Here is a 26290-nt window from a genome sequence, read left to right as displayed (position 1 = left end):
TTGAAATGACAGATTTGGGACTGCTCCGTTATTTCCTTGGGATTGAAGATTGGTGCAAAAATGACAGCATTTTTATCTGTCAAGAAAGGTACCGTAGGGAGGTGTTGAAATGGTTTCAAGTGCAGGATTGCAAAGCAGCACCAACCCCAATAGAGGTTGGGTTAAAGCTGAGCAATGAGAACATGTCTCAGCTTGTTGATGCAGAGAATGGTTGGTAGTTTGTTGGACTTAACTAATCCTAGGCCTGACAAAGGTTTTCCAGTTCGAGTCCTGTGTTAGTTCTCATCCAAACCAAGGGAGGATCACATGAAAGCAAGTTTAAAGGCACCTCAAGGGCACATCAAGCAATGGGATCACGTATCGCTCTGGTAGTGAGCTGGGAGGATTCCAAGATTTGGATTGGGCTGGAGATTGGGATACATGGCAGTTAACTTCAGGTTACTGCTTCATGGTTGCAGAGGGTGCCATATCATGGCTAAGCAAGAAGCAACCGACAGTTGTGCTCTTTTCTATAGAGGCAGCTTGCTCGGCAGCATGCAAGTGTGTTTGGCTTAGGTGGGTACTGGAGGACATGGGAGTTTTTCAGGAGGAGTTGACAGTGATCATCTGCGACAACATGAGTTGCATAGCATTTGCAAAGAACCTGGTGGTCCATGTTCGTATGAAGCTCGTTGAGGTTCACTATCACTTCTTTCTGGAGCTGATCCAGGATGAGGTGCTGGAGCTGCTGTATCGCTCAGCAGAGGACAGCATCTCTGATATTTTCACGAAGGCTTTTCCCAGAGATCAATTGGAGCATCTGATCAGACAAATCAGTATTGATTGGCACACAATCATGACATTGAGAGGGAGTGTTGGAGTGTCACTGGCCCACCTATGAGCCCCCAAATGAGGAGAAGGGGTTAGGGCACTGTATATAGGATGCATATCTGGACAAGAGGATTGTGCAGAGTTGACAGCAAGTTTGGAGGATTGGCAAAGGCTAGAACACACACGAGGCAGCTTTTGGCTGGAGCAGGTTCTAATGCTGGAACAGCCGTGCTGTCTGCATGGCTCTTTGCATGGCAAGTACCAGAAGAAGTCAGCTGCAAATCACATGGGAGTGCTCTACAATCCCGGGCAGTAGGTGCCTGTACCTGCTTTATCAAATGTACCAGATTTGGTATTGTTCCAGCTGGGTTAAGTCAGACCAGCAAGTCGGCTGGTTCTGGTTCAGATTTCAGGTCCCTGTAACCCTTATAAATAGGCAGGCATTTTGGCTAGTCCTACTCATGCAAGCTGAAGTTTGAACCCTTCGAAGGCTCGGTGAAAGCATAGAAAGTGGCAGGTATCTAAGTAGTCTCCCTTGACATCAAATTTTCCCAGCACTGTTGCCATGATTGGTGGATGAATATTCTGACTTCTATGCCTTCACTAGATGCTGTATTCTGTTTGTGAGTTCAATGAGTGGTGCTGCAGTGCCTGATGAGATTATTGAGAGATTTGAGTTTATTTCGCATTCTGCACTACTAGGGTTGTTGTCTTTGTATGTAGGCGCGCGCGTGCGCACACACACACATGTATGTATGTGTGTGCTCCGTGCGTGTGGGACATAGATGCCCCCACTCCAGAATCTTACTCTGTTACAGTAAATGATGTTGCTATGGGGAGTGCTTTCTACAAGCTGAAATAGGGTCTATTTGCAGGAGCATGCTTTGAATGCAAAGAATTTGGGCGCGTCGCTTTGCAATGCCCCTTGGTTTTGCATAAAATGCCTCCGGATGCGTTGCCCTCTCTGATGTAAAACAAGGATGCCACTAGGCCTTCTGTGGCTAAAAATAGAGGCAATAAACTAGCAAGTGCAGCCCATGATAAGGGAAAGGCACATATTATCTCCAATGGGAATGCTTCTATGTTGATGCCCTCCACATCTCAGTCTAAAGCCAAGATAAAACATTGCACTAAAACTTGGTAGACTACAAGGAATATTGTCTCGGTTAGGAGACCTTTGCCTCCTCCAACATGGAATGGTACATCTTCCAATGGTCATACTCCTGAAGAAAATTTAGGAATTGGTATCACATGGGCTACTGTGACAGCAAGTTATACTCTTTTCCTTGATGAAGTTGTTGGTATGTTGTCCTCTCATCAGGCTATTGTGTCACCTCAAGGAAGAGGCCCAGATCTTGAGGTGGACATGCTAACTTGATCTACTGGCTTGTGAGATTATCAACTGTACATAGCTGTATTTCATGTAAAGTTTTTGTAAATATGCTTAAACAAATAAAATGCATGACTTTCGTGTGACACCCGGATGTAGGCATGACATGGTACTTTGCAGGTTATGATATCTTTTATGTGGGAGAGCACGTTTTGGGCCTTTTCACTTTGGGTTTTGACCCAATAGAAGAGGACAAGGGTGGCACTTCCCTCTTCATCCGATTTCTTGGACTTCCTCAGGTTTATCATGGACTCCTCGGTTTCATCGGAGAGGTGTTTGGAATTGCCTTCCTCGGCGGTAGAGGTAATCAAGTCAGATGGGGTGCCGAGAGTCAGGGTCTTGGTGAAAGATCCTAACTTATCTGATGATCACATCATGCTTCAACGCTTGGATGGTTCCTTCTTTCGACAAAGAATGAAAATTGCGGGCAAACAGGACCAATGCAGGATTTGTAGGACCTTCAGCATGGTTGTTAAGACACTCGTGTCTTATGATAAGACACTAAAGACACTTAAGACACGTGTCTTACCTTAAGACACTCTTGTTTTGTTTTTTTGGGTGGGTGGGGTGTAACAACAAACATTGTGCTTGACTTAACCATGCTATCATTGAAGGCGACTTTGGATCCAGCATTGGCAGTGACCTCACAGATTCGGATTAGGATGAATCTCGAGAGATTTGACTCTTGAGAGTTGAAAGTTTCCTATTATATGTATTGAGATGTAGATTTCATTCATGTCACATGTGACTGACAGACTGTTGTCATGATATATATGTTTATTGATCTATGATGGTTGGTAATAAAATCTACGTAGCCCTCTTGGTTTTTTGAATATCAAGATTCAATCGTCAGTGTAAACCTTTAAAGTTATGTCGTGACTTGCAAGCTCTTGAGCCGTGAGTCTTAGCTTTACCTTTTAACTCTTGAGTACATTGTACAAGTGCATTGTTTAAGTGTAGCTTATTGTACTTCTAGAATCTAGTTGCTAGCTATGCTAGCAAGTTGTATACTTGTATTCTTATACAGATATTAATTAAATATTTATTATTGCAATGACGTGTCTTATGTGTCTTATTTTTAAGACACTTTAGACACTCGTGTTTGAAGCGTGTCTAAGGTGTCGTGTCTTAACGTGTCTTACAACCATGACCTTTAGGCATTTTGCCACAGAAGGAAAATGAGGCCAAAAAAGTCTTTTGATACAGTTCCTCCTCGTCCTCCTCAAAGCGCTCCTCATCCCCCACAGAGTGCTCCTCAGCGACAGGTTGTTGGAATAGTTCCTTCACGGTAGAGTGCTCCTAGGGCACATACTTCGCTTCCGACATGTGACACTCGTCTTGTCCCTTTGATGGCACCTTCGGGCCTTCGTTGGGTTCTGGTCTCCATCTACAGATCAAACGGCTGCTTCTCTAGATGGTATGGATATCCATGTTTTGGTAGATGCTCCCATTGAGACATCTCATGCTGAGGCCACCTCCAGGCTACTTCTTCAGTTCCAGAGACTACTGCTTTGGAGGCTCTCTCAACACTTGATCTGGTGGCAGCTTCGCTCCCTACTTCGATTGGAGCAGCCATTGCAGCCCTACAGAGGGCTAGCAATTCGGAGCAGCCCCATGTCTCATCTGAGTCTCCCACATAAGCACCCACATCATCCATGTGTAACTCTATACTTCCATCTTCGGCATGGTTGTAAGACACGACACGCTTCAGACACGAGTGTCTAAAGTGTCTTAAAGATAAGGCACGTAAGACACGCCATTGTGGTTATAATAATAAATATTTAATTATTATATGTATAAGTATACAAATGTACAACTTGCTAGCATAGCTAGGTGCTAGATTCTAGAAGTACAATAAGCTATACTTAAATAATGCAAGAAGAAACAATGCACTTGTACAATGTAGTTAAGAGTCAAGACTCGTCACATAAGACTTAAAAGTTAAAGTTAAGACTCACGACTGAAGAGCTCGCAAGTTTTGAGTACTTAAAGGTTTAAATTGACAATTGAATCTTGTCACATGTGACATGAATGAAAACTGCATCTCGATACACATAATTGAAAGGAAGCTTTCGACTCTCAAGACTCAAATCTTTGAAGATTCATCCTAATCTGAATCTATGAGGTCACTGCCACTGCTAGATCCAAAGTCACCAACAATGATAGCATGGCTAAGTCAAACTCAATGTGTGTTGTTACTCCCCACCTACCCAAAAAAAAAAAAACACGAGTGTCTAAAGGTGTCTTAAGGTAAGACACGTGTCTTAAGTGTCTTATCATAAGACACGAGTGTCTTAACAACCATGATCTTCGGTGTCCTTTGTACTTTGACCTTGATCTTGGAATTACCTCCAAAGACACCACCTTCATGCACGCTGTGTTAGCCTCGTTCTTAGAACAACAGTCAGAGTAGCCACCCAAGGCTGTCCTCCACCTTTACAAAGGCTCATTGTCCCTTTGACCCATTGATCCATCTCTTAATGTCAAACATTACAACAATTCCACTTAGATCTGCACATTTGATTGATCTCAGCAACACTCAGAGTTGTCACCAAAAAAGGATCTCCTATTTTTGTTACCATGCTTGCCAATGGTTTTGAGTCCGTTGACTCCTGCTTGGACCCCTTCTTCTTTAGATTAGCCTTCATCTTCTTGTAGTCCCTCTTATTAATGGGTCATAGTAGAAGCATTTCTTCGCGTGCTTGCTTACACCTCTCGTCGTCATTAGGCTGTTTTCTTCTTGTTGGTCTTGCGAGCGCATATTGGCTCGCCGCCTGTTGTAATATTGACTATTGTAGTTATTGTTGGCATGTTCTTGTTGTCGTGCAATTGTACAACAGTTGTACTGCTCTGGTTGCCATTGCAAGGCCTGTTGCTGCAACCAATTGGGATGCTGTCTCTGCTGCCCATGTGGCAACTCTCTCCTCTCTCAGGTTTGTCCTCATGGCAGCTTTCTCATTTGCCCATGTGGCTTCCCTCTGAGTCCAACTTATCTGGTACAACTCCCCCATGTCCTCCTCATGTGGAGGCTCACAAGTAGGGAGTTGACCTCTTACCTCCAACACCCCGTCTCAACGACCCACTATGGACCAACACCCACTCATTGATATAGATGCTCCATCAACTTCTCTATCATCAACTAGCTCTTAGGAACAAGTTGGACATGTCCTTGATCTTCGGTCTTTGCACCTGCAACTCTTGTTCCTCTAGGTGCAACCCCACCAAGGTAAGCCATCCCAAAACATAGGTACTCTAGGTAGTGCCATTGTTTATGGTATCGCGAGTGCGCGCGTGCGCACACACACACACACACACAAGCGCACACACGTGCATGTACACACGACCATGCCTCCTCTAGCGCGCGCGCGCACACACACACACACAAGTGCGTGCACGCACACATGACCATGCCTCCTAGGATTAAGCACCACGGACACCCAAAGCAATGGTTGTCCTATGAGTGCTGGTTGTTGCGTTATCCTCTTCTGATAATTTTTGGTTGATCATTTGTGTTGTATGAAGAGACCCCCTCCAATTACACATATTAAACACCACAGACATCCGAAACAATAGTTGTCCTATAATTGCTGGTTGCATTTCTTGATTAAAAGTGTCTCCTTGGGTCCTTTTTGCTTGACTACTGATGCAGTATATGAAGAAAGAATTGACTATTTCCTTAGTGGCTTTTATGTGCTTTGTCTTGTAAATTGGAGATATTTGATTGTGGAATTTATTAGAATGGCTTACTAGATCTTTTGTCACGTTCAGAATGCATGTTGTATATTGGAATCTTCTCTAGAAGGTTCAAGTAACGTGATTTGAATTGCTATGATGTGTGTTACTTAAGAACTAATGTTAAGTATGTGTGTTTCATGATGACTCATAAGCAGGTATTAGAGAAAGGCGACTATACATTGATGCAAGGGAAACCTTATATAAAAAAGTGTGGTGAGTTTGGATAATTGTGTGCTTCTAAGTGATAATATTTTTTAACTCTTTTGTCATGAACTCAGGAACAAGCCTTGTTTACAGAAAAGTTTTGTTGGCTCAGCGTTTTGCATAGTGTTGTGTGTTAGGTTGGCGGAAGATTGCATTCTTCTTCAATATATCATTTGAAATCAAGGACAAGACAATAAAGTTCGACCAAAACAGTGCAGTACAGAGAGCAGAATTTGTTGTGCGGGCAAGCATGCAGTAAGTGTCCTATTTGAGGGTAGGAGTTACAAATTGTCAAGTGATTACTGTGAAAAACTAATATAAAGCCTTTGATGAATGTGGACTCATAGGTCTGGTAGGTTCTCAGATGGTTGGGGCTCATGTGATCGTGGAGAGAAAAAATTCTCAAAACCAAACCATGATATACCTAGTACTGCTGAGACACGAGCAAAGACTAGAGCATGCCAGGTACATGCTGTTTATGATGTATTAAAAACATCTTATTTGTGACAAAGATTCATGCCACATGGTTCTAGGAGTAAGTTAAAGAAACTGAAGCATGCTACATTGCTAACATGGTCACAGTGGGTACAATAGAAACAGCTCGATATTTGAAGATCAGTGATCCTGCTTAGATAAGGCTAACTTGCCACTTTCAAACACTCCTTGTGTCCCCCCCTTTACCTTCCATGCAGACACGCTTTTGACTTGCTGGTATTGGTCACACGACAGGTGGGAAGGGACTGCGTAACAGCTAGAACCCCCCTGATTTGATTACATGGCCAACCATGGTAATACAAAACACATTTTATTGGATCTGAGATGTTTTAGACTGTTCTTGTCCAATTAAAGAATCTAGACCTCAGAAATTATTGTCAAGACTCAAGGCTCATTATACACTTTTTGGAGCCTAGATTCTGGAGATGCTTTGCAATTTTCTGTCTCAAAATGGCATATATATACTTATCAAGAACTCTTTCTCCTTGGCTGCTTCTTCCTGTTGAAGAACTTGATGCAGTCCAATTGGATGGAGCCTAGTGCCATTTTAGGGCTGTGCGCATGGGGGTACCCAACACTATGTAATAAAAAATGGAGGTCATTTTGAAAAACCACACGTGGGACTTGGTTGATAGACCTCAAAAGATAAGGATCATTGGAACCAAGTGGGTTTACTTGACCAAGTACAAATTTGATGGAGCCTTGGCTAGGTACAAAGCAAGACTTGTCGTCAAAGGCTATGCACAGGTCGAGGGAGTAGGTTATGGGGAGACATATGCTCCTATAGGCAGGATGACTAATAACTATCATACACATGGTAATGGCTTTGGCTGCCCACCATCAATGGCCTAGTTTTTGGATGGACATGAGGTTTGGCTTTCTAAATGGAGAGCTACAGGAGGAAGTCTGTCAAATAGCTAGAGGGCTTTTTGCATACAAGTGAAGAAAAGAAGGTATACAAGCTTCGTAGGATAGTTTATGGGCTGAAATAGGCTTGAAGCGCGTGGTACCAGAGGATAGATGACTAGTTTTTTGAGATAGGCTTGTCTTGTAGTCCATCTTATTGCAAACCTCTATCTTTGCACAAGAGGAGGTACGACCATGATTATATTCTTGTACAATGATGACTGAATTATTAGAAGTGATCATAGGAGGAAGGTAGGGACTCTTGATGAAGGAGTACGAGATGATAGCTTTAAGACTTCTCCATTTCTTTTTGGGAATAGACGTCTGGCGGAAAAGTTTAATATCTTCATTTGTTAGGAGAAGTATTATCAGGAGGTACTGAGGAGGTTCCATATGGAGAATGTAGAAGCGCTAACCCTGATGGAGATTAGGACAAAACCAAGCAATGAGGAGACATATAGCTTGTTTTAAAATTGTAAGAAGTAATATATTCTATTGCAAACTGGAATGTAATAATGCCTCCCTATTTGGTAAATGCATTCTTAGGTAGTCTTAGATAGAGGAAGTCCATGCCAAGCAACCAACACCATACATATCTTTTGGTTTCAAATATACATTTTTTTCCGGTCCCATCATCCTCTAGTTATTGTCACATAACAATTGCATATATTAGAGAATCAATTGGTTGTAAAAATTGTTACAACAAAGAAACATGAAATACAACGTACACCTTGCAACCTTGTGGTTGGTGACTTTGCATAGGCCTATGTTAAACAGCTTCCAATCATCTATTCCTACAATGGTGCAATCACGGGCGATGGCAACTTATTTTTCCACCCAGCCAAACTCAAGGATAGGATTCGTCTCGTTACGTATATTTCTTCATAATTCTTCCTCATCCTTATCCTTGAGACCCCAATCTCCCTAAATAGTTCCTGGCCACATGTCACATTTTAGGCCCTTACTTAGATGCATCCTTTTTCACCCCTCTTTTGGAGTTCCCTTTTAAAACAATTGCCCCTTGGCAATTTACACATTAGATGCACCTAGGCCCTAGCCCTATTAGAACTATCTAGTCAATGCCATTACGCCCTCACCTTGGACCTTGGCAGTTACTTCTCTTGACCATTTAATTACGCACATTAATTATTACAAAAGTTGGCCATCTAAGAGAAAATGCCCACCGATCTATCCGAGGTCATGCTATCTCGGCTAGAGCATAACGTTCCTTCCCTCTTCAAGCATCAGCGTCCTCGATGATGAAATCTGGGAATGCTCTCCGCAACTGGTACACGGATTCCCAAGTAGCTTCCGATAGAGGCTGACCATGCCATGCAACCAACACCGTGGGTATCTTCCGATTTCGTATTTGCATTGTTCCTCGATCCAGGATTCTTGTTGGTTTGCGCCTTGCAATATCCTCTATCTCCTGAAACAAAACCACACCTTCGATTAGTGAGTCACCTGTATGCAAAAATTTCTTTAAGCGTGAAACATGAAAAACCGGGTGCACCTTACATCCCTGTGGCAATTCTAATTTATAGGCTACACTGCCTATTCTCTTTAGAATTAACCACGGCCCACAGTATCGAGGTGATAACTTAGCACACTCTCTTGAAGTCAACGACTTCGAGTGCGAAGGAATTCTGAGAAAAACTTTTTCTCCTTCTTCAAATACTCTTATAGACCGATTTTCATCCGCATACACCTTGGCTCTATCCATAGCCTGGCGGATGTTAGCTCTCGCAAGTGCTAGCATCTCCCGCATCTGAACTACAAAGTTCGCGGCACTAGGCACTTTCTGAGGTACTCCAACTATAGTCGGATTGGCTGGTCTATAACCATAGTTCAGCTCAAACGGACTGAACCCGGTAGATGAATGTTTTCGATCATTGTAGGCAAACTCCAACAATGGCAACCACTTGTCCCATGTATGTTGCCTCAATGACACATATGCTCTCAGCATATCCTCTAAAGTCTGGTTGACTCTCTCCGTCTGACCATCCGTCTCAGGATGATCCCCACTACTCATTCCCAACTCAGTCCTTAGTGTCTCAAATACCGCTGTCCAAAAATGACCGGTAAACCTGACATCTCTGTCTGATACTATGGATCTAGGCAATCCATGCAGACGAAATATATGTTTAATAAACAAATCCGCTACTTGCGGGGCACTAATAGACTCTCTAGTCGGAATGAAGTGAGCCATCTTGGTTAGACGATCAACCACCACAAGGATAGAATTATACCCTCCTTGTGTTGCAGGTAACCCTACAATAAAATCCATGGAAATGCTCTCCCACTTACTTAGTGGTATTTCCAAGGGTTGTAAAAGTCCAGGTGGCTTCACCCGCTCGGCCTTACTTACCTGACACGAGAAACACCGTCACATATTCATGAATATGCTTTTTCATCTTTGGCCAAAAGAAATCTCGCTTCACGAGATCATATGTCTTCTCGACACCTGGATGTCCCGCACACGGGCTATCATGGCACTGTCGAATGACTCTCTGCCTGAGATCATTCTGACCAGGTACTACAACCTTGCCATTTCTAACCAGCATACCATCCCTTATGGTATATCTTGCATAAATTTGACCTTTTCTGGATGCCAGGTCATCCTTTTCATTTTCCCCGGGTTTTAACACATGAGCCTTAGGCCATAAGCTCTGGACAAACTCGTCCACCTTCTGAGTTTCTCTAATCTCGGTCATTAGAGCACTCTCTAATACCGTGAAACTCAGGTGGTGCATAATGCGAGACAACGCATCAGCTACCTTATTGTCTTTTCCTCTTCGGTACCGAATCGTTAGATTAAACTCCTGCATGAGCTCTGCCCACCTAGCTTGGCGGCCCCTCAAGTCAGGCTGTTTACAGAAATGTTTCAGAGTATCATGATCTACATCCACATAAAACTCTGAACCATACAGATAATGCCTCCATGTTTTCAAAGCATGGATAACAGCATACAACTCCAATTCATGAGTTGGCCAATTCCTTTGAGAGGGAGAAAGCTTCTTGCTTTCGAAGGCGACTGGCCTTCCCTCTTGAAGGAGAACTGCTCCTACCGCAATGCCACTCGCATCGGTTTCTAGGAACAACGGTTTCTGGGGATCAACTATTTTTAACACCGGTCCTGAGACCACAGCTTGTTTTATGGTGTTAAAACTTTCCTGTTGATTCTGTCCCCAAATAAAAGGTACTTTATCTGAGGTCAGATCAGTCAATGCCGATACTATTTCGGAATATCCTTTGATATGCCTTCTATAAAACTGGACAAATCCCAAGAATGATCGCAACGCGGTCAGACTCTGAGGGATTGGCCAAGTTAGTATCGCAGCCACTTTCTTCGGATCCATTTCTACCCCCTGTGGAGTAATTATGAACCCTAAGTACTCAAGCCTAACCATACACAGTATAGTTTTCTTCTTATTCACGTAAAGACTGGCTTTCCTCAAAGTACTGAACACTATCCTTAAGTGTTCACAATGCTCAGTAACACTTTTACTGAATATCAAGATATCGTCAATAAAATGTACTACGAACTTTCCGATATACGGACGTAGTAAATCGTTCATAAGCATGACGAAGGTCGCTGGAGCATTGGTAAGTCCGAAGGGCATTACCAAAAACTCATAATGACCAAACCTGCTTCTAAAAGCGGTTTTATGCACATCCTCGGCTCTAATCCGGATCTGATGATAGCCGCACTTAAGATCTATCTTGCTGAAAATCACGGCTCCATGTAATGCATCTAGCAAATCATCAATCCGAGCCATCGGATACCTGTGCTTAACAGTGATATTATTCAATGCTCTGTAATCTATACAGAGGCGAAACGTATCATCCTTTTTCCTCTTTAATATCACTGGCGAAGCAAAAGGTGAGAAACTTGGTTGAATCTGCCCCAACTTGAGGTATTCTTCCAATTGTCTACGCACCTCCGCCTCTTCAGTAAAACTCATTCTATAGGGAGGTCTATTTACAGGTTCTGCCCCCGGGATCAGTTCAATCTTATGTTGAACTTTCCGCTCTGGAGGTAACCCATAAGGTAATTCATCCCTAAAACATTCAGAGAACTCCTCTGTTATAAGATTAGCCAGCTTGGCCATCTCACCACTTTGCGTAACATCAGTGCTAGTCGAAGACTCATCCATCGACTCTACCGATGCTGTGCAAAGGTACAAAAACTCTACTTGAGCCTTTCTGATTTCCATCACGGAAACCAACGGTCCCTGAGGTATATCTTTTTCACCTCGTAAGACATAAAGCACATCATTCATCTTGAATTGATATACGTGCTTTTTCCAATCAATGGCTGGATTCTTACTAGAATGCCATGCCATTCCCAGGGCTATATCCGCATGAGCAAGCTTGGTCATTTCAAAATCAAGCTTCTCAGTATAGTCCTGAATCCGAAGCTCCAACTGGGTAACCCTCTGGTCCCATACTTCAGTTGAACTTCCGTCTGCCATCCTGACTGTATACGCATAGTCAGATGGACTTGTCTTTAATTTCAGCCTCTTCACGAGCTTGGAGTTAATCACATTGTGAGTTGACGCTGAGTCAAACAACACAATGACATCATGATCGGCTACTTGCCCTTTCATTTTAATTAACTCCGTATCATTGAAGGCTGTATACCCCGTTGCTGCGGGCTTAGATAGGATGTTATCAGGTGCACTCGTCACTAACTTAGCAACAGATACACATAACAAACAAGGTACTAACCTCTGAGAAGGTCCCGCCAGTTGCATCTGCATATGTTCCGCACTGGGACTCTCCTGCATTTCTACGTCGCATTCAGATATTATCATATTAGCCGTGCGACGGTCTTTATTCAGTGGACAATCCTTCCACTGATGTCGCTCAAGGCAGCCGAAGCACAATCCTTCTTTCCTAGCTTTCTCTTTTCGTTCAGGGGTCAATGAGGACTTTGACCAAGCCCGGGCTGCCATTGGAGTTATTTTCCTTTTCACCCCAACGGTGGTACTTGTTTTTGTTGGTCCCTCAACCGGCTTCACCTGCTTGGTTTGGCCACTTGGCTGTGAGACACTTGTCTTTGTAACCCATTTCCTCTGAAATCCCCCTTTTCTCGGGTGCTGATACTGAGTCCCTGCCTGCACAAATCCACCAGACCTACCTTTGGCATCCTCATAGTTCAGGGCTACTGCTATAGATTCATCTAGTGTAGTCACATATTTAGCCCGAATTCCATTTTCATCTTGTCGTTCAGTCCATAGATATAGTCTTTTAACTGAACCGACATAGGGAGAGGGTCTGTTATTTTCATAACACATTCCCTGAATTTGTCAGTGTACTCTGCCACTGACAAGCTCCTCTGACGAAGACTTCTATAAGCATCCCAAGCTCGGGATTCTTCATCAGGTGGGAGAAAGTGTTTCTTGAATTCAGTTTTGAACCCTTCCCAGGTGGTTGGAGCAACTTGATCCTTCTGTTGCTTTATCCACCATCTATCCGCTGCCTCAATAAACAGGTGTGTGGCCTCGCGGATTTTCTTTAGATCGGATCTAATCTCACAAATGGCGAAGGCTTCTTCCCACTTGTGCAACCAAACCTCGATCACATCAGAGCTGTGCTCGGTCATCCGACCAGCGTACTTCTCCGGTCTATAATTAGCGATATTAGGCACTTTGACCCTTGCGCGCTCTAAGGAATGTACACTGGGCTCTGGCTCTGCTGGAGCTTTGCCCTTGTCAATCCTAGACGGTCTAGCCGACAAGGCTTGCACCATCTCCCTAATCTCATTTTGACCAGCATTCACCTGAAGCTGCTGGTTCATAATCTGCTGTAAAGCATCCTCTAATATTGAGATCCTACCAATCAATGTAGGTGCTGCGTGATGTGACATCTGTTGTGTAGATTGAGCTCTAGACTCGCTAGGATTCACCCTTGAACTCTGCCCTTCTGGTTCCATTTTGTTGAAAGGGAATTTTTTTTTTTCTCACTCTTACTTTTCTGCTTTTTTTAAATAATATAAACTGCAAACAAAAAACTGGAAAGCGATATAAAAACTGTGCTCCCTGGGATTCTTCGGACTCGATGTGCTCTCTCGAATTCCGCAACGGCTGTCTCCCCAATTCTGCAAGCAGCCTTTGATCTCTTGTAGACCAGCCCCACACGAGCTCAAACAAAAGAAGCCCAGGAAGAAATCACGAATGTGCGCAGCCTCGTAACTTTGCAAAATTGGATGCAAAGTAAGTAAGGTACACGCCACACTGTAGGAAAGATTTGCCAAATCTCCTCATTTGCACGCACTTGCCGCTTTATCCAAGCATAGTGGCGCTCTACCTTGTCCAGCCGTTCCGCTTTATCTACAAATCTCCACCGAATAACCGGTTCATTCGTTGAACAGGCTGTAACTTCCTTCCCCTACCAACCGTCAAACCGATTTATTCTTCTTCAACTGCTAATCACCTTTCGCGACTAATTCCCAGCCAGTATATTTCAATTGACGCGTCTCGATCAGCCCACTCTTCATTCGACCGTCGAACCAACTGCGCTGTCCCAAGCTCAGCCGTCCGTTGATTAAAGTCCTTCGTAGACCACGGTGGCCATTCCACGACTCAGCACGTCAATAGGCGACTCGTCAGCGACGGCTTTTCTCGACGTCCCTACCAACTTCCGTCGGTCTCTTCGTCAACGCTTCACGGGCAGCCAACGATCCTCCCCTGATCTTTTTCTTGCCTAATGCTCTGATACCAAAATGTTAAACAGCTTCCAATCATCTATTCCTACACTGGTGCAATCACGGGCGATGGCAACTTATTTTTCCACCCAGCCAAACTCAAGGATAGGATTCGTCTCGTTACGTATATTTCTTCATAATTCTTCCTCATCCTTATCCTTGAGACCCCAATCTCCCTAAATAGTTCCTGGCCACATGTCACATTTTAGGCCCTTACTTAGATGCATCCTTTTTCACCCCTCTTTTGGAGTTCCCTTTTAAAACAATTGCCCCTTGGCAATTTACACATTAGATGCACCTAGGCCCTAGCCCTATTAGAACTATCTAGTCAATGCCATTACGCCCTCACCTTGGACCTTGGCAGTTACTTTTCTTGACCATTTAATTACGCACATTAATTATTACAAAAGTTGGCCATCTAAGAGAAAATGCCCACCGATCCGAGGTCATGCTATCTCGGCTAGAGCATAACAGCCTCCTTGCCTATGCTTTTCCAATCAACTACGGCCCAAAATAGTGGAGTGATAACTTAATACATTGTCTTGTAGAAATGCATATATTTCCTAGGAGCGCTTCTTTCCTTTCTCATAGAGTGTTCTAAGATGAGAAGATAACCTTGTTAGCCAATGATTCTTAGTGAGCTTTTTGGTTGATTTAGACGAATTACCCTGTGGATTAGCTCCGAAAAGAAATGTTCAAAATTGAACTTGTTCCTAGAGCAAAACCTATAACTGAATTTGCTTACAAGCTATGTTTTACAAAAAAGACCGAGGTGTAAAGATACTTGAAAGAATACCTCAAGTTGGAGAACTTTAACCTAATTTCACACTTTACTTTTCTTTTGTGAATTGATTATCGAGGTTTGAATAGTATCATGATTAAGCAAAAGTATTCAATGGCAAGAATGGATGATTTATTAGATGCGGCTCTATAGAGCCGTAACCTTATCTTTTGTAAGAGTGATCTTAAGTGGTGATAAATCAGAATTTGAGCTAAGGATATATATATCTGGATGAATCCAAGAACATGCCCAAACTCATCCTCTAAAACACAACACAGTGTGTAGTTTCAATGTCATGATAGTCACAAGGTTGAAAACCATAATCTCCATCACGCATAGGAATGATTCACTATGCCCATATAATAGTACATTCCATTAACGACAGCTTTGTTGTAGCAAAAGTATTGCCGAACGTCGACAGCTCTTCTAAAAAAGGAAATAGAATCATAAATTTGTTACACGATGTTTCTTGTGTAAAGTAAGATAGAGAGTGAAGCCACTGGTAGGAGAGCATTCCCATGGATTATTTACAAGCACAAGGAGGATGTAATCTTATTCTTGTGATGGCTACCAAGATGGCTCACTTTATTTCAATGAGAGTTAATGAGTGCTCCATAAGTGGTATTAGTTACGTATTTCATCTACATGGATTATTGAGGTTCATAAGATCAAATAGACATGCAATAATTTCTAGTCTTTTCTAAACCGTATTTTGTCCGCATGCCTTACTAAGGCTCATAATATCAGATAGAGATGCAAGATTTACTAGTCATTTCTAAATCTTAAAATTTGATACATTTAGGACTAACCTTTGAATGCGTCATGCGGAACATCTTGAAAGAAATGGTCAAACGAAGAGTCAACCAAACTCCTGAGGATAAGCTTAAAGCATATGTTTGATTAAGGCAAAGTACATGTAACACTTGGTTACCATTACCAAAATTTACCTATAATGATAGACGAGGTTAAGCCAACTAATCGAACTACAGTTGGAATTCCTCAAAAAGTGCCTAGTGTTACAGATTACCTAATCTACAACGTGGAGATGCTAGCATTGGCTAAAGCTAGCATCCGTCAAGCCATGGACAAGACAAAAACTTATGCAAATGAGAATAGAACTTTTAGAGAGTTTGAAGAAGGAGAGAAAGTATTCCTCAGAATTCCTTCACGTACTAAGGTACAATGATTTCCTTCACACACCATGTTAATTAAACTTGTTGTCTCTGGTTCCGTCTTTGGTTCCACTGCTATGTAGACAGTCGTTTGGCCTTCACATCAAGGAATTGTTACGTCCGTCACGAACACAATGCAAGCGACGAACCCTCCAGACAATCCAGCTTATCCACCTCAGCGTTTGCTCATCATTCCAAAACCTTTCTATGCTTGTCAAATTGCCCAATGTCAAACTCTATCCCAACCACACAGGTACAACCCAATGCTCCACAATCGTCTTAAACTTCAACCTATTGACTTTGACACCAATTTGTAGATGACCAAGTAACCCTTTGATGATTCACACCGACGCCAACACCACAACAAGGACATCATGGGCCTGCAAGAGATGTCTCTACCTAGCCAATATGTTTTCCATAATTCTCTTCCTACTGGACATATTACTCTTTTGATAGATCATATTTAGTATTCGAGATTGAAACAAACTTTGTAGAGATAAGACCTTTTCCTAGGCAAGGCAATGGTAGGTTACCATTTGTAAGGACCAGCCATAGATGAAATAATCTGTAACTTATGTGCCATTCATGCGATCAAAATACGTTATGTGCTCTTCATGTTATCAAAATAATCCCTTAAGTAATATTACAATTTACGAGGTTTATATTCATTTATAAGTACACTACTGCCTTTTAACAAGCAGGTTTAGCATCATGTTGCAAGGTGGTGCACAGAAAATGATTGTGTTGTGGGTGTACATATTGCCAGTAATTGTTATCATATATCACGATCTGGGAAAGACAGAATGTCCACCTTTATTTGTACTATATAGTACCTTTCATATGCGTTGCATGTTAGAAATGACCCAACAGAGGGTACGCACAGTGGAAGACTTATAGTAATGCCCAGGAGCTCACACAGTGTGCGTGTGGGGTGTGGAATCACAAACTTCTTTACTTAATGTGCGTCACATAGATTAGATGTGCAGACTCATCAATAGACAATGAACCAGCCAGATAGAGAAACCACCAAAATAATATATTTCTGTCCAAAACTATGGACACAATACAAAAGATATAGATCCAGAGTCCCACCAATGATGTGGTCCTCTGATCTTACCACAAGGTCCTTCTCCTATCTGCCAATTATCTCTAGACTGGAGCCCGGGTGCTCTACCTCGAGCTTCTGTAGACTATCCGTCCACATCCCTTCCACCTTGCTGTCTTTGCACCAGCCTAGGTGGGCAGCTCTCTCAGCTCTTAGTCTGCAGCTCCTTGTGCTCCCTTCACCTCCTGAACATAGGCCCAAGGGTAGCTCCTTTGCTGCTCCTATCTGCTGGCTGTTTGCTGCTGCAAGTGATAAGAAGTGAGGCCTCAAGGACCTCCTTTTATAGGGTCCCAAGGGCTGGCGAAAATACCGACCAGCCTGCAGCAAACTGGCCGACCAGACTGGCCGACCAGTCTGTGGCTGGTCCAGCCCTATAAGGGCTCACAACCCGGGGCTTTTTGGGCCCACACTTCTATTGGCCTTTGGCCCTCCAATCTAGGCAAGGGCCCAGTCCTATATAACCCTGCCTGGCCAACCTGTGTGGGCTATAGATATGCCCCCCAGGGTCAGTCCCTTGCAGCCCTCCTTGCTGCTGCTTCTGGACACCTGGGTGCCCACTCTCCAGCCCTAAACCAGGGCCTGCAAACAGGCCCAAAACCTGCTCCACATCTGTGCTTATCCATCCTGCACATCCTGCCATCATTGCGCCTCTGCTAGGCCCTTCTACAGCAGTGTACAGAGCCGTACACCCTGCAGATGTCAGCGCCATGTGATCGCCTCCTATTCTGGGTCCCTTGTGCTGGCTACTGCTTTGCCTTTTGCTGCTGCAGATCCATCCTAGCTGTGGGTACCTTCCATGTTCTTTGATGTGAGGTGCTGCCCATGTGGCAGCCCCCTCTCCTCTTTTTCTCTTGGGCACATCCTGCCCTAGGTCTCCCTCCCCCACACTCTCCTCATGTGGGGCTTACAGATGGGGAGGTGGCCATTCCAACATCCCCTCTCACCGACACATCTCGGCCCAGTGCCAACACGTCGATGACGATGCTCCAGTAACTCCCTGGTCGTAGTCCTTTGGAACACTTTGATGTCGAAATCTTTTCCTGGCTTTTCATCCAGTGGCTCTTGCTCCACCAGGTCTGGTTTCTGGTTCCGCTTCCGCACACCATCTTGGTACACAGGTCCATCTCTGGTAGCACCTCGTGGCACCACCTCGTGGCACCACCTCCTTCAATCACGTTCTCACCTTCGAACTCGAGCAATCCAGCTGTCGCGATCTTCCAGTTGTCCGCCTCATAATGAGTGAACAACCTGGAGTCTTCCAGGCACCATGCTCTGAGGGTCCGTTTCAACCCGTCCTTTTGGCAAGGTTTGCAACCAATGAATATTTCCAGTTTACCTGGACCATGAACTCTTGCTGAGTTCTCAAGCAGGTACTCTTCTGGCTTCAGTACTCTTTGTCCATCACCTTCTAACAATCTGCGTCCGAGATTTGAAGAAGCACCAATACTTCCTCTTCCAATCTCGTATCAATTCCTTCCAATCTCGTATCACCTGAGACATATGAAGAGCAGAGTCTTTCCACAACATGCTATAAAGGTTCAAATGCAAAATATCAAGTACATACCAGATTGTTGTACTGCTTGTGTGTTTGCCTTGAAAGCAAACCTTGTACCTCAATGAGGCACCCACCAATAGCCTGTGTAATCCTTTATTGTCCCCTTCTGAAGTACAGCATCCAGTAGACCATGAGACCCCAGGGCCCTCCATGGAATCCACTCCTGTGTTAGTGTCAACAGCCATGCACTTGGAAGATATCAAGCGCTCCATGCTGTCCTTCACCTTCACAAAGGCATCTGACTCCTCGTCGACCCACATCTCTATGTTAGACATCCTCACTGTGATTTCTGGATCAACATATCCGGCCTCGGTAACACTCGGTGATGTCACCAAGAACAACTCTTTGATTATCACATTTACTTTGGCCTCTCCTTCTGAATCTGAGTCGGACTCCTTTTTGTTTTTTTGATCCGCCTTTTTCTTTCTGCAGTCCTTTGCAAAATGTCATGGCGTATCACAGTAGAAGCACTTCTTCTTATGCTTCCTCTTCGAAGTCTCCTCATCGTCAGAGTTGTTTTTCTTGGACTTGCCACCGTTAGGCTTGCCCTTTTCTTTGCTAGCGTAATCCTTTGCCAGCATCGCCTTGTCGTCTTTGTCCTCGTTGTAGAGCTTCTTCCGAGCTTCCTCTTGTAGCAGTAATTCCTCAAACGCCAGAGGTTTGGTCCTCTGTCCTGTTGTCACAGTCGTAACAAAGCTCTTGAAACTCCAAGGTAGTCTCCTCAGTACCATCAAGGCCAAATGGCATGAGTCTGTCTTCTGACCAATTGCTGCCAGTTGATCCCTCACCACCTTGACGAAGTGGCTATGTACCGTATCTCCTTCTTCCATATCAAGATTGTAGAGTTGATGCTGAAGAAGCAAAATCCGAGGTGTTGTCCGTCTCGTACAGATCCTTCAGAGTGACCCACGCCTCTACTGACGTCTCGGTCATCTGGATATGTGGAGGAACAGAGTCCGCCGTAGTCCCTATGATTAATGCCAGCGCATGGGCATCTCTGTCTTCCCAAGCTTCGAGCTCCTCTCTGTCTACAGCCATGAATATCTTCCCTTGCCTATCCACTATGTCCTCCGGCTTCGCCTCCACTCCCGTGGTCAGCTTCCACAACTTCTGAGCCACTAAATGACTCCGGATCTTCACTTTTTAGATCGGGTAGTTGGCCCGTCCAGTTTCCCAGACTCTCCAAAGTTAGGGATAGTGAATGAGAGAAAACTGGGGGAGGAGGAAGGGAGAGGAGGGGCTGTAGAGGTCAACATCTCTACTGTTTATACTACAGAGCAAAGTCAACCAAACTCAATTTCAGTAGATCAGAACTCTGAATGCGCTCGACTGAACCTGAGTCACCCTCCTTCTCGCAAGGGCACAATCCTCCAGTCGTGGAAGTCGATTCCCAAGAGCTTCTGAATCAGGGTTGTCCTTCAGCAATATCCTTGCCTTTAGGCTCCCACACCTATGAGCCTCCTACTTGGGCTCTCATACCATGTTAGAAATGACCCAACAGAGGGTACGTACAGCGAAAGACTTATAGTAATGCCCAAGAGCTCACATAGTGTGCGTGTGGGGTGTGGAATCACAAACTTCTTTACTTAATGTGCGTCACATAGATTAGATGTGCAGACATATCAATAGACAATGAACCAGCCAGATAGAGAAACCACCAAAATAATATATTTCCGTCCAAAACTATGGACACAATACAAAAGATATAGATCCAGAGTCCCACCAATGATGTGGTCTCTGATCTTACCACAAGGTCCTTCTTCTATCTGCCAGTTATCTCTAGACTCGAGCCCGCGTGCTCCACCTCGAGCTTCTGTAGACTATCTGTAGGGCTTACAACCCGGGGCTTTTTGGGCCCACACTTCTAGGGCCTTTGGCCCTCCAATCTAGGCAAGGGCCCAGCCCTATATAACCCTGTCTGGCCAACCTGTGTGGGCTATAAATATGCCCCCCAGGGTGAGTCCTTTGCAGCCCTCCTTGTTGTTGCTTTTGAGGTGCTGCCCATGTGGCAGCCCCCTCTCTTCTTTTTCTCTTGGGCACATCCTGCCCTAGGTCTCCCTCCCCCACGCTCTCCTCATTTGGGGGCTTACAGATGGGGAGGTGACCATTCCAACATTGCACTTGTACAAAGAGGTACTGATAGAAATCAACCAACAAAGGGTACGCACAGCGGAAGATTGATAGAATAGCCCAGGAGCTCACACAGTGTGTGTGGTGGATGGAATCACACACTTCTTAACTTATGTGCTTCAAATAAATGTGCAGACTCATAAATAGACAATGATCCAGCCAGATATAGAAGCTCCCAAAAGAAAATATTTGCGTCCAAAGATATGGACACAATACAGAGGAGATAGATCCAAAGTCCCACCAGAGTGTGGTCCTTTGATCTTACCACCACGTACTTCTACAATTTTTCAGATATCTCAAGAACTAGAGCCCGCGTGCTCCACCTCGAGCATATGTAGACTCTCTGTCCTTTGACCTCAGCTTCTTGCTGCCGTAGGAGACAGCCAAGGTACCATCCCTTCGTAGAGCACAATCTGCAGCCTCTCTTGTACTCCTCTGCCTCTTGGAAATAGGCTTGAGGGTGTGTATAGCTGGTCCTGCTGCTCCCCAACTTGCTGGAATGCTGGATAATTGAACAAGGCACTAAGCCTCCCTTTTATAGGCCCAAGGACCAACAAAATAGCCGACTAGGCCAGGCCTTACTGCCTGACTTTGCTGCCCCCCAAAATCGACTAGGGGGCTCTCATTTTGAATCCCTTTTAGCCAACCTGCTGGTCGGTTTGTTGACTGGCCTGGTCGGCCCTTCTTGGGCTGCTTTCGGGTCCCAAGGGAGGCCCTCCCTTGGGCAGTACCAAGGCTAGGTGTTTGGCCTTCCATAGCCACCACCAATGCCCCCTTTGCTGCTGCAACGCCTGTCCCTCAAGGTGCCCAGCCCCCTTCCAGCCACGTGTTTACCTCCGTAGAGGGCCGTACAGTGGCTCCAACTGCCCCTGGTCTGATCCACGCTGCTTCCCTCCATTGTGGCTAGAGCTTGATTCTCATTGGAGAGTTTAAAGTTGATCCTCATTGGAGAGTCTAAAGTCCCTCTAATTTGAATCCGGTTTGAACTCAAGCAATCCAAACGCCATGATCTTCTAGTTGTCCCTTTCATAATAAGTGAACAATGTGGAGTCTTCTAGGCTCCATCCTTTGAGGGTCTATTTCACCCCGTCCTTCCTTTGGCGAGGTCCGTAAGAAAAGAAGCATCTCGAGAAATGAAATCCCAATAATATTTCTAGATAACCTCGACTATGAACTCTCACTGAGCTCTCAAGCAAGTTCTCTTCTGGCTTCAATACACCTTGTCCATAATCACCTTCCAGCAACCAGTGTTCGAGATTTGATAAAGCACCCACACTTCCCCCTCTACCTTGGAAGAAGGCCCATTCTTGCATTACTTGAGACATATGAAGAGCGGATTCTCTCCACAGCATGTTATAAAGCCATAAATCGACAACATCAAGTACATACCAGAACGTCATACTCCCTGTGTGTTTGCTCTGAAAGCAAACCATGCACCTCATGGAGGCACATACCACTTCCTTGTGTTTTCCTATATTGCCCCCTACTGAATGACATCAACTATCTGAACATGAAACCCTAGAGCACTCCATGGAATCCACCCTTGTGTCAGTATCAGCAGCCACACACCTGGAACATTCCAAGCACTCCATATTGTCCTTTACCTTCACAAAGGTCTCTGACTCCCTGTTGGCCCACATCTCAATGTCAGACATCTTCAGTGTAGCTTCTAGGTCGGCATACCTTACCTTAGTAACACACAGAGATGTCACCAAGAATAGTTCTTCGATAACCACATTTGGTTTTGGTCTTCCAGGGGCGACCTAGCTGAGCAGGTGGATGAGATGCTCTTCTTTTCCTACACCACACAGATTGGCATGAGGCTTCAGATGGACTCGTCAAGGTGGACCCTCTCGAGGGAGAGGCATTGAGTGACCTAGAGAGTGCCTCGAGATGTTCGTTCCAGGTTTTGGACCTGGTCATGGTCCAGTTTGCGGCCGAGGAAGATATCCTACTTCTGCTGGCTGGCTGCCCATGGAGGCTAGCCCATTGGACCGTGGTTGGAGCAGATGCGAGTAGAAGGATAGTGCCATTGTTGCCCCGATGTTCTCTTGGAGATTATCCCGCATTGCATGTGGAGTTGTCGTAGCGCATTGAGGATTTGGTTGGGAGCCCTCAAGATCATGACACGTATGCAGAGTCTTCAAAGAGACTACACCTGGGGGATGGTGGCTTGGTTGACAAAGGGAGGACACGCGTTTCAGATTGATGAGATCTCTCCAGCCTACCGGATACAGGGTCAGAGCATCCAGAGGATAGCACTCCATGAGGGAGTCCCTCTTGTTAGCCTAGCTCCTCCTCCTTCTAGGGAGGACAGCGTTTGGGAGGTGGTAGCCAGCATCACGGCGTGGAACATTTGGGTAGCTCATTGCAATCTTGTGATGGGTGAGCACCTCTGGCTCCATCTTCGGCTACCCTAGTTGCCATCTGGCAGGACATCATATACACACTACGATCCACTTGGGAGCGTGGGACTCCAGGCTCCAAGGCGACTACCGAGAGGTGTGCTCGTTTCTGCAAGGCTTGGTCTGCAGGAGTTTTCTACATCTTCACCCCGCGAGGGATTCGCTAGTTGTATAGTCCCCCCACTTGGTGGTTAGCCCCAATACTAGAGATCCCCTAGTGAGTGAGCTGGGTTTTCTTTGGAACAGGCCGGTTTTTCTTTCAGCTCTAGAATCCATTATGCACCACCCACTGAAGAGTGCCCATATCTACATTCTCAGCACTCTAGACATTATAAAAGTGAACGTGGAAGAGGGAGAGATGAAAAATTCAAAGAAATACGACAAAAACATCATGGAAATCTTGTAAAACACATGCCAAAAGTGATTGCATGGCTATCTAGCCAGGCTCTGGCATCATCCACATAGATAGCCATGCTCTGGCATCATCCACATATAGAGGACGTTCATGCATGTACTCACTCTTAGAACCTATCAAAACCATTGATAGAGGACGAATTGTGGAAAACCAAGTTCTCAAGGAAGAAGAACATGTATAATGGTAAAAGGCTAGGATCAACAAGTGCTATCCTTCCAGTTGTACCTCATTGCAGTTATATTTCCCATGATATGTAATTGTCTGTTTATTGTGGAGTACACTATGTTCCTTTTTGTATGCAGCGGCAGCTTGATAGTATTCATCACCATCATATGGATTTTGTCGGGTTTTCTATAAGCTGCGATGGCTTTTTGGCTACAATGTCTGTTACTTGCTTTCACAAAGCGTCTATGTCTATGTAAAGAGATAGGAACAGGTGAGAGAGACAGATACACATTGACCAACACAAATGTGAGGGCACCATAGCCTCACAGAGAGCTTAAGATAACCTACAACGTAAACTCATTGAAAAACATAGTTTGAAAGTACGATATACATATATTTTAAGGGTTGAGTTCTATCACCTTCATAATCTATTACCTCCAATATACTTATTGTAACATTCCCCTTGATGGAATGGTCTTTTGTCAATGATGCACCTTCATAATCTATTACCTCCAATAGACTTATCATAACGCTTCCCCTTGATGGAATGGTTTATGTCAATGATGCATAGGAGGTTGAAGTTTTCCTCCCTTGAAATCACCTTTGTGAACAAGTATGCTTGAGAATAGCAATCGATAGATTGTAATGCTCCAGTCTTGACATTTCCATGAATGTAGCTGCCACATGGAGCACATTACCTGTTCTGTAATAGCTCCACGTTTTTGAAGGAGTCTCCAAGCGAAACAAGTTTAAGCTGAACCATCTCTTGTCCCCTCAGCCACATCTAGCCAGTCTCAGATAGGTAGGTGGCAATGTAAGCCATCCTATAAGGTCATTGACATGCCTAATTGGGCTGCCATATGCCTAGGCAAGAAGCCCAGTGTTGGAATAGAATAGGTCACCTTCCCACTTGTAAGTCCCCATATGAGGAGTGCATTGTGTGAGGGGGGGGGGATGGACCATATGTTGATAGGTTTAGACATGGGGCTGCCACATGGGCAGCACATAGGCTGCAATGTGGGCAGTAGAGAGAGAAAAGAGATACCTAGCAGATCAGGTCCAGCATGGTGGGCAGAAGTTCCACAGTCCTGTCCATAGAGGACAAGCATGTGCATGGAAACCTCAAGATGGACTGGCTGGAAGCTTTTCCAGGCAAGAAGCAGTAGACCAGCCATCTTTTGGGCCTACATTCAGGAGAAGAAAAGTAGTTGGGGAGCTGCAGGCTAAGCTTAGAGAAGGTGCCAACCTAGGTTGGCTTGCCGGACAGCAAGGTGGAAGGGTTCCTTTGGACAGAGAGTCTACATAAGCTCAGTGGAGCACACGGGCTCAGAGATCTAGAGGTGCCAGGCATATAGTAGGAGAACCTTTTGGTATTGTATCTTGTCCAGTTTGTGGATGGACAGAAATATATAAGAGTTTCTTCTATGTTGTCTTTGAGAACAATCAATTTGCGAATCTGCACACACATGAATGGTTGTGTAGTACACACATGGTTATGAAACTTGATTCCATATCGAAACGCTTCCGTGTGTAATTCTTGGGCTATCTATCAGTCTTCTGCTGTGGGATACCCTCTTGTGGGATTTCATTTTCTAACACCCAGGTGTGGGGCCAGCCAAACCAACTGACAAGTCAGCCAAGTTGTCTGTAAGGCCACCGTATAGTTGCCCAGGTCAGGCATACAGCCAGCTGCTAACTGGACACGTTAGTCAATATGGTCGACTATAGGTTGTTAGAAATGAAATTCCACCGGAGGGTATCCCGCAGCGGAAGATTGATAGATGGGCCCAGGAATTACCTGCAGAAGTGTTTCACTACGGAATTAAATTGCTTTGTGTGCACTTCACAACCAATAGATGTGTGTGTAGGCTAGTAAATAGACAGTACATCTAAGACAAATATAGAATCCACAATGATATATTTTTGTCTGTCCAAAACCGGACACAATACAAAAGAGATGCCGAGTCCACTAAACCATGGTCCTCCGATCTTACCAAAGTTCTACTATCTGCCTGGCACTCCTAGATCTCTGAGCTTATGTAGACTCTATGTTGAGTGATCCCTCCACCTTACTGCCCGGGTAGTCAGCCTAGATGGGCAGCCCTTGCTGAGGTAAGTATGCAGCTCTCCTCAGCCCAATTCACCTCCTAATCATAGGCCCAATTAAAGCTGCTCTGCTGCTCCTTCCTGCTCTGTTAAGTGCTGCTTCAAGTGATGCCTTATGGAGGCCAGGGGCTGAGCCTGCCTTGAACTGGTCGACCCAGTGGTAGGTGAATTTCCCCCTGGTGGGGGCACTCTTTTTGCGTGCTGGCT

At 44.7% G+C, this 26290-nt stretch overlaps 1 protein-coding gene across 8 annotated transcripts in view; it reads left to right on the top strand.

Moving 5' to 3' along the window:
* LOC147892630 (peptide transporter family protein) overlaps positions 1-26290 on the top strand; it is a 56480-nt gene that overhangs the window by 2810 nt on the left and 27380 nt on the right. For 5 of the 8 annotated variants that reach the window (XM_087387249.1, XM_087387250.1, XM_087387247.1 and 2 more), the window contains 3 exons: positions 6091-6148; positions 6277-6394; positions 6487-6604. In XM_087387249.1, the coding sequence (XP_087243375.1) occupies positions 6091-6148; positions 6277-6394; positions 6487-6604 (294 nt within the window). The remainder of the gene's footprint in view (positions 1-6090; positions 6149-6276; positions 6395-6486; positions 6605-26290) is intronic. The other 3 variants (XR_015542340.1, XR_015542339.1, XM_087387251.1) reach the window with 1 other exon arrangement.

Source organism: Dipteris shenzhenensis, chromosome 16 (genome assembly GCF_047967505.1).
Source record: "Dipteris shenzhenensis isolate YYH24624 ecotype China chromosome 16, Dip_SZ_1.0, whole genome shotgun sequence".
Taxonomy (NCBI): domain Eukaryota; kingdom Viridiplantae; phylum Streptophyta; class Polypodiopsida; order Gleicheniales; family Dipteridaceae; genus Dipteris; species Dipteris shenzhenensis.
This window is presented reverse-complemented; position numbering and strand designations above follow the sequence as displayed.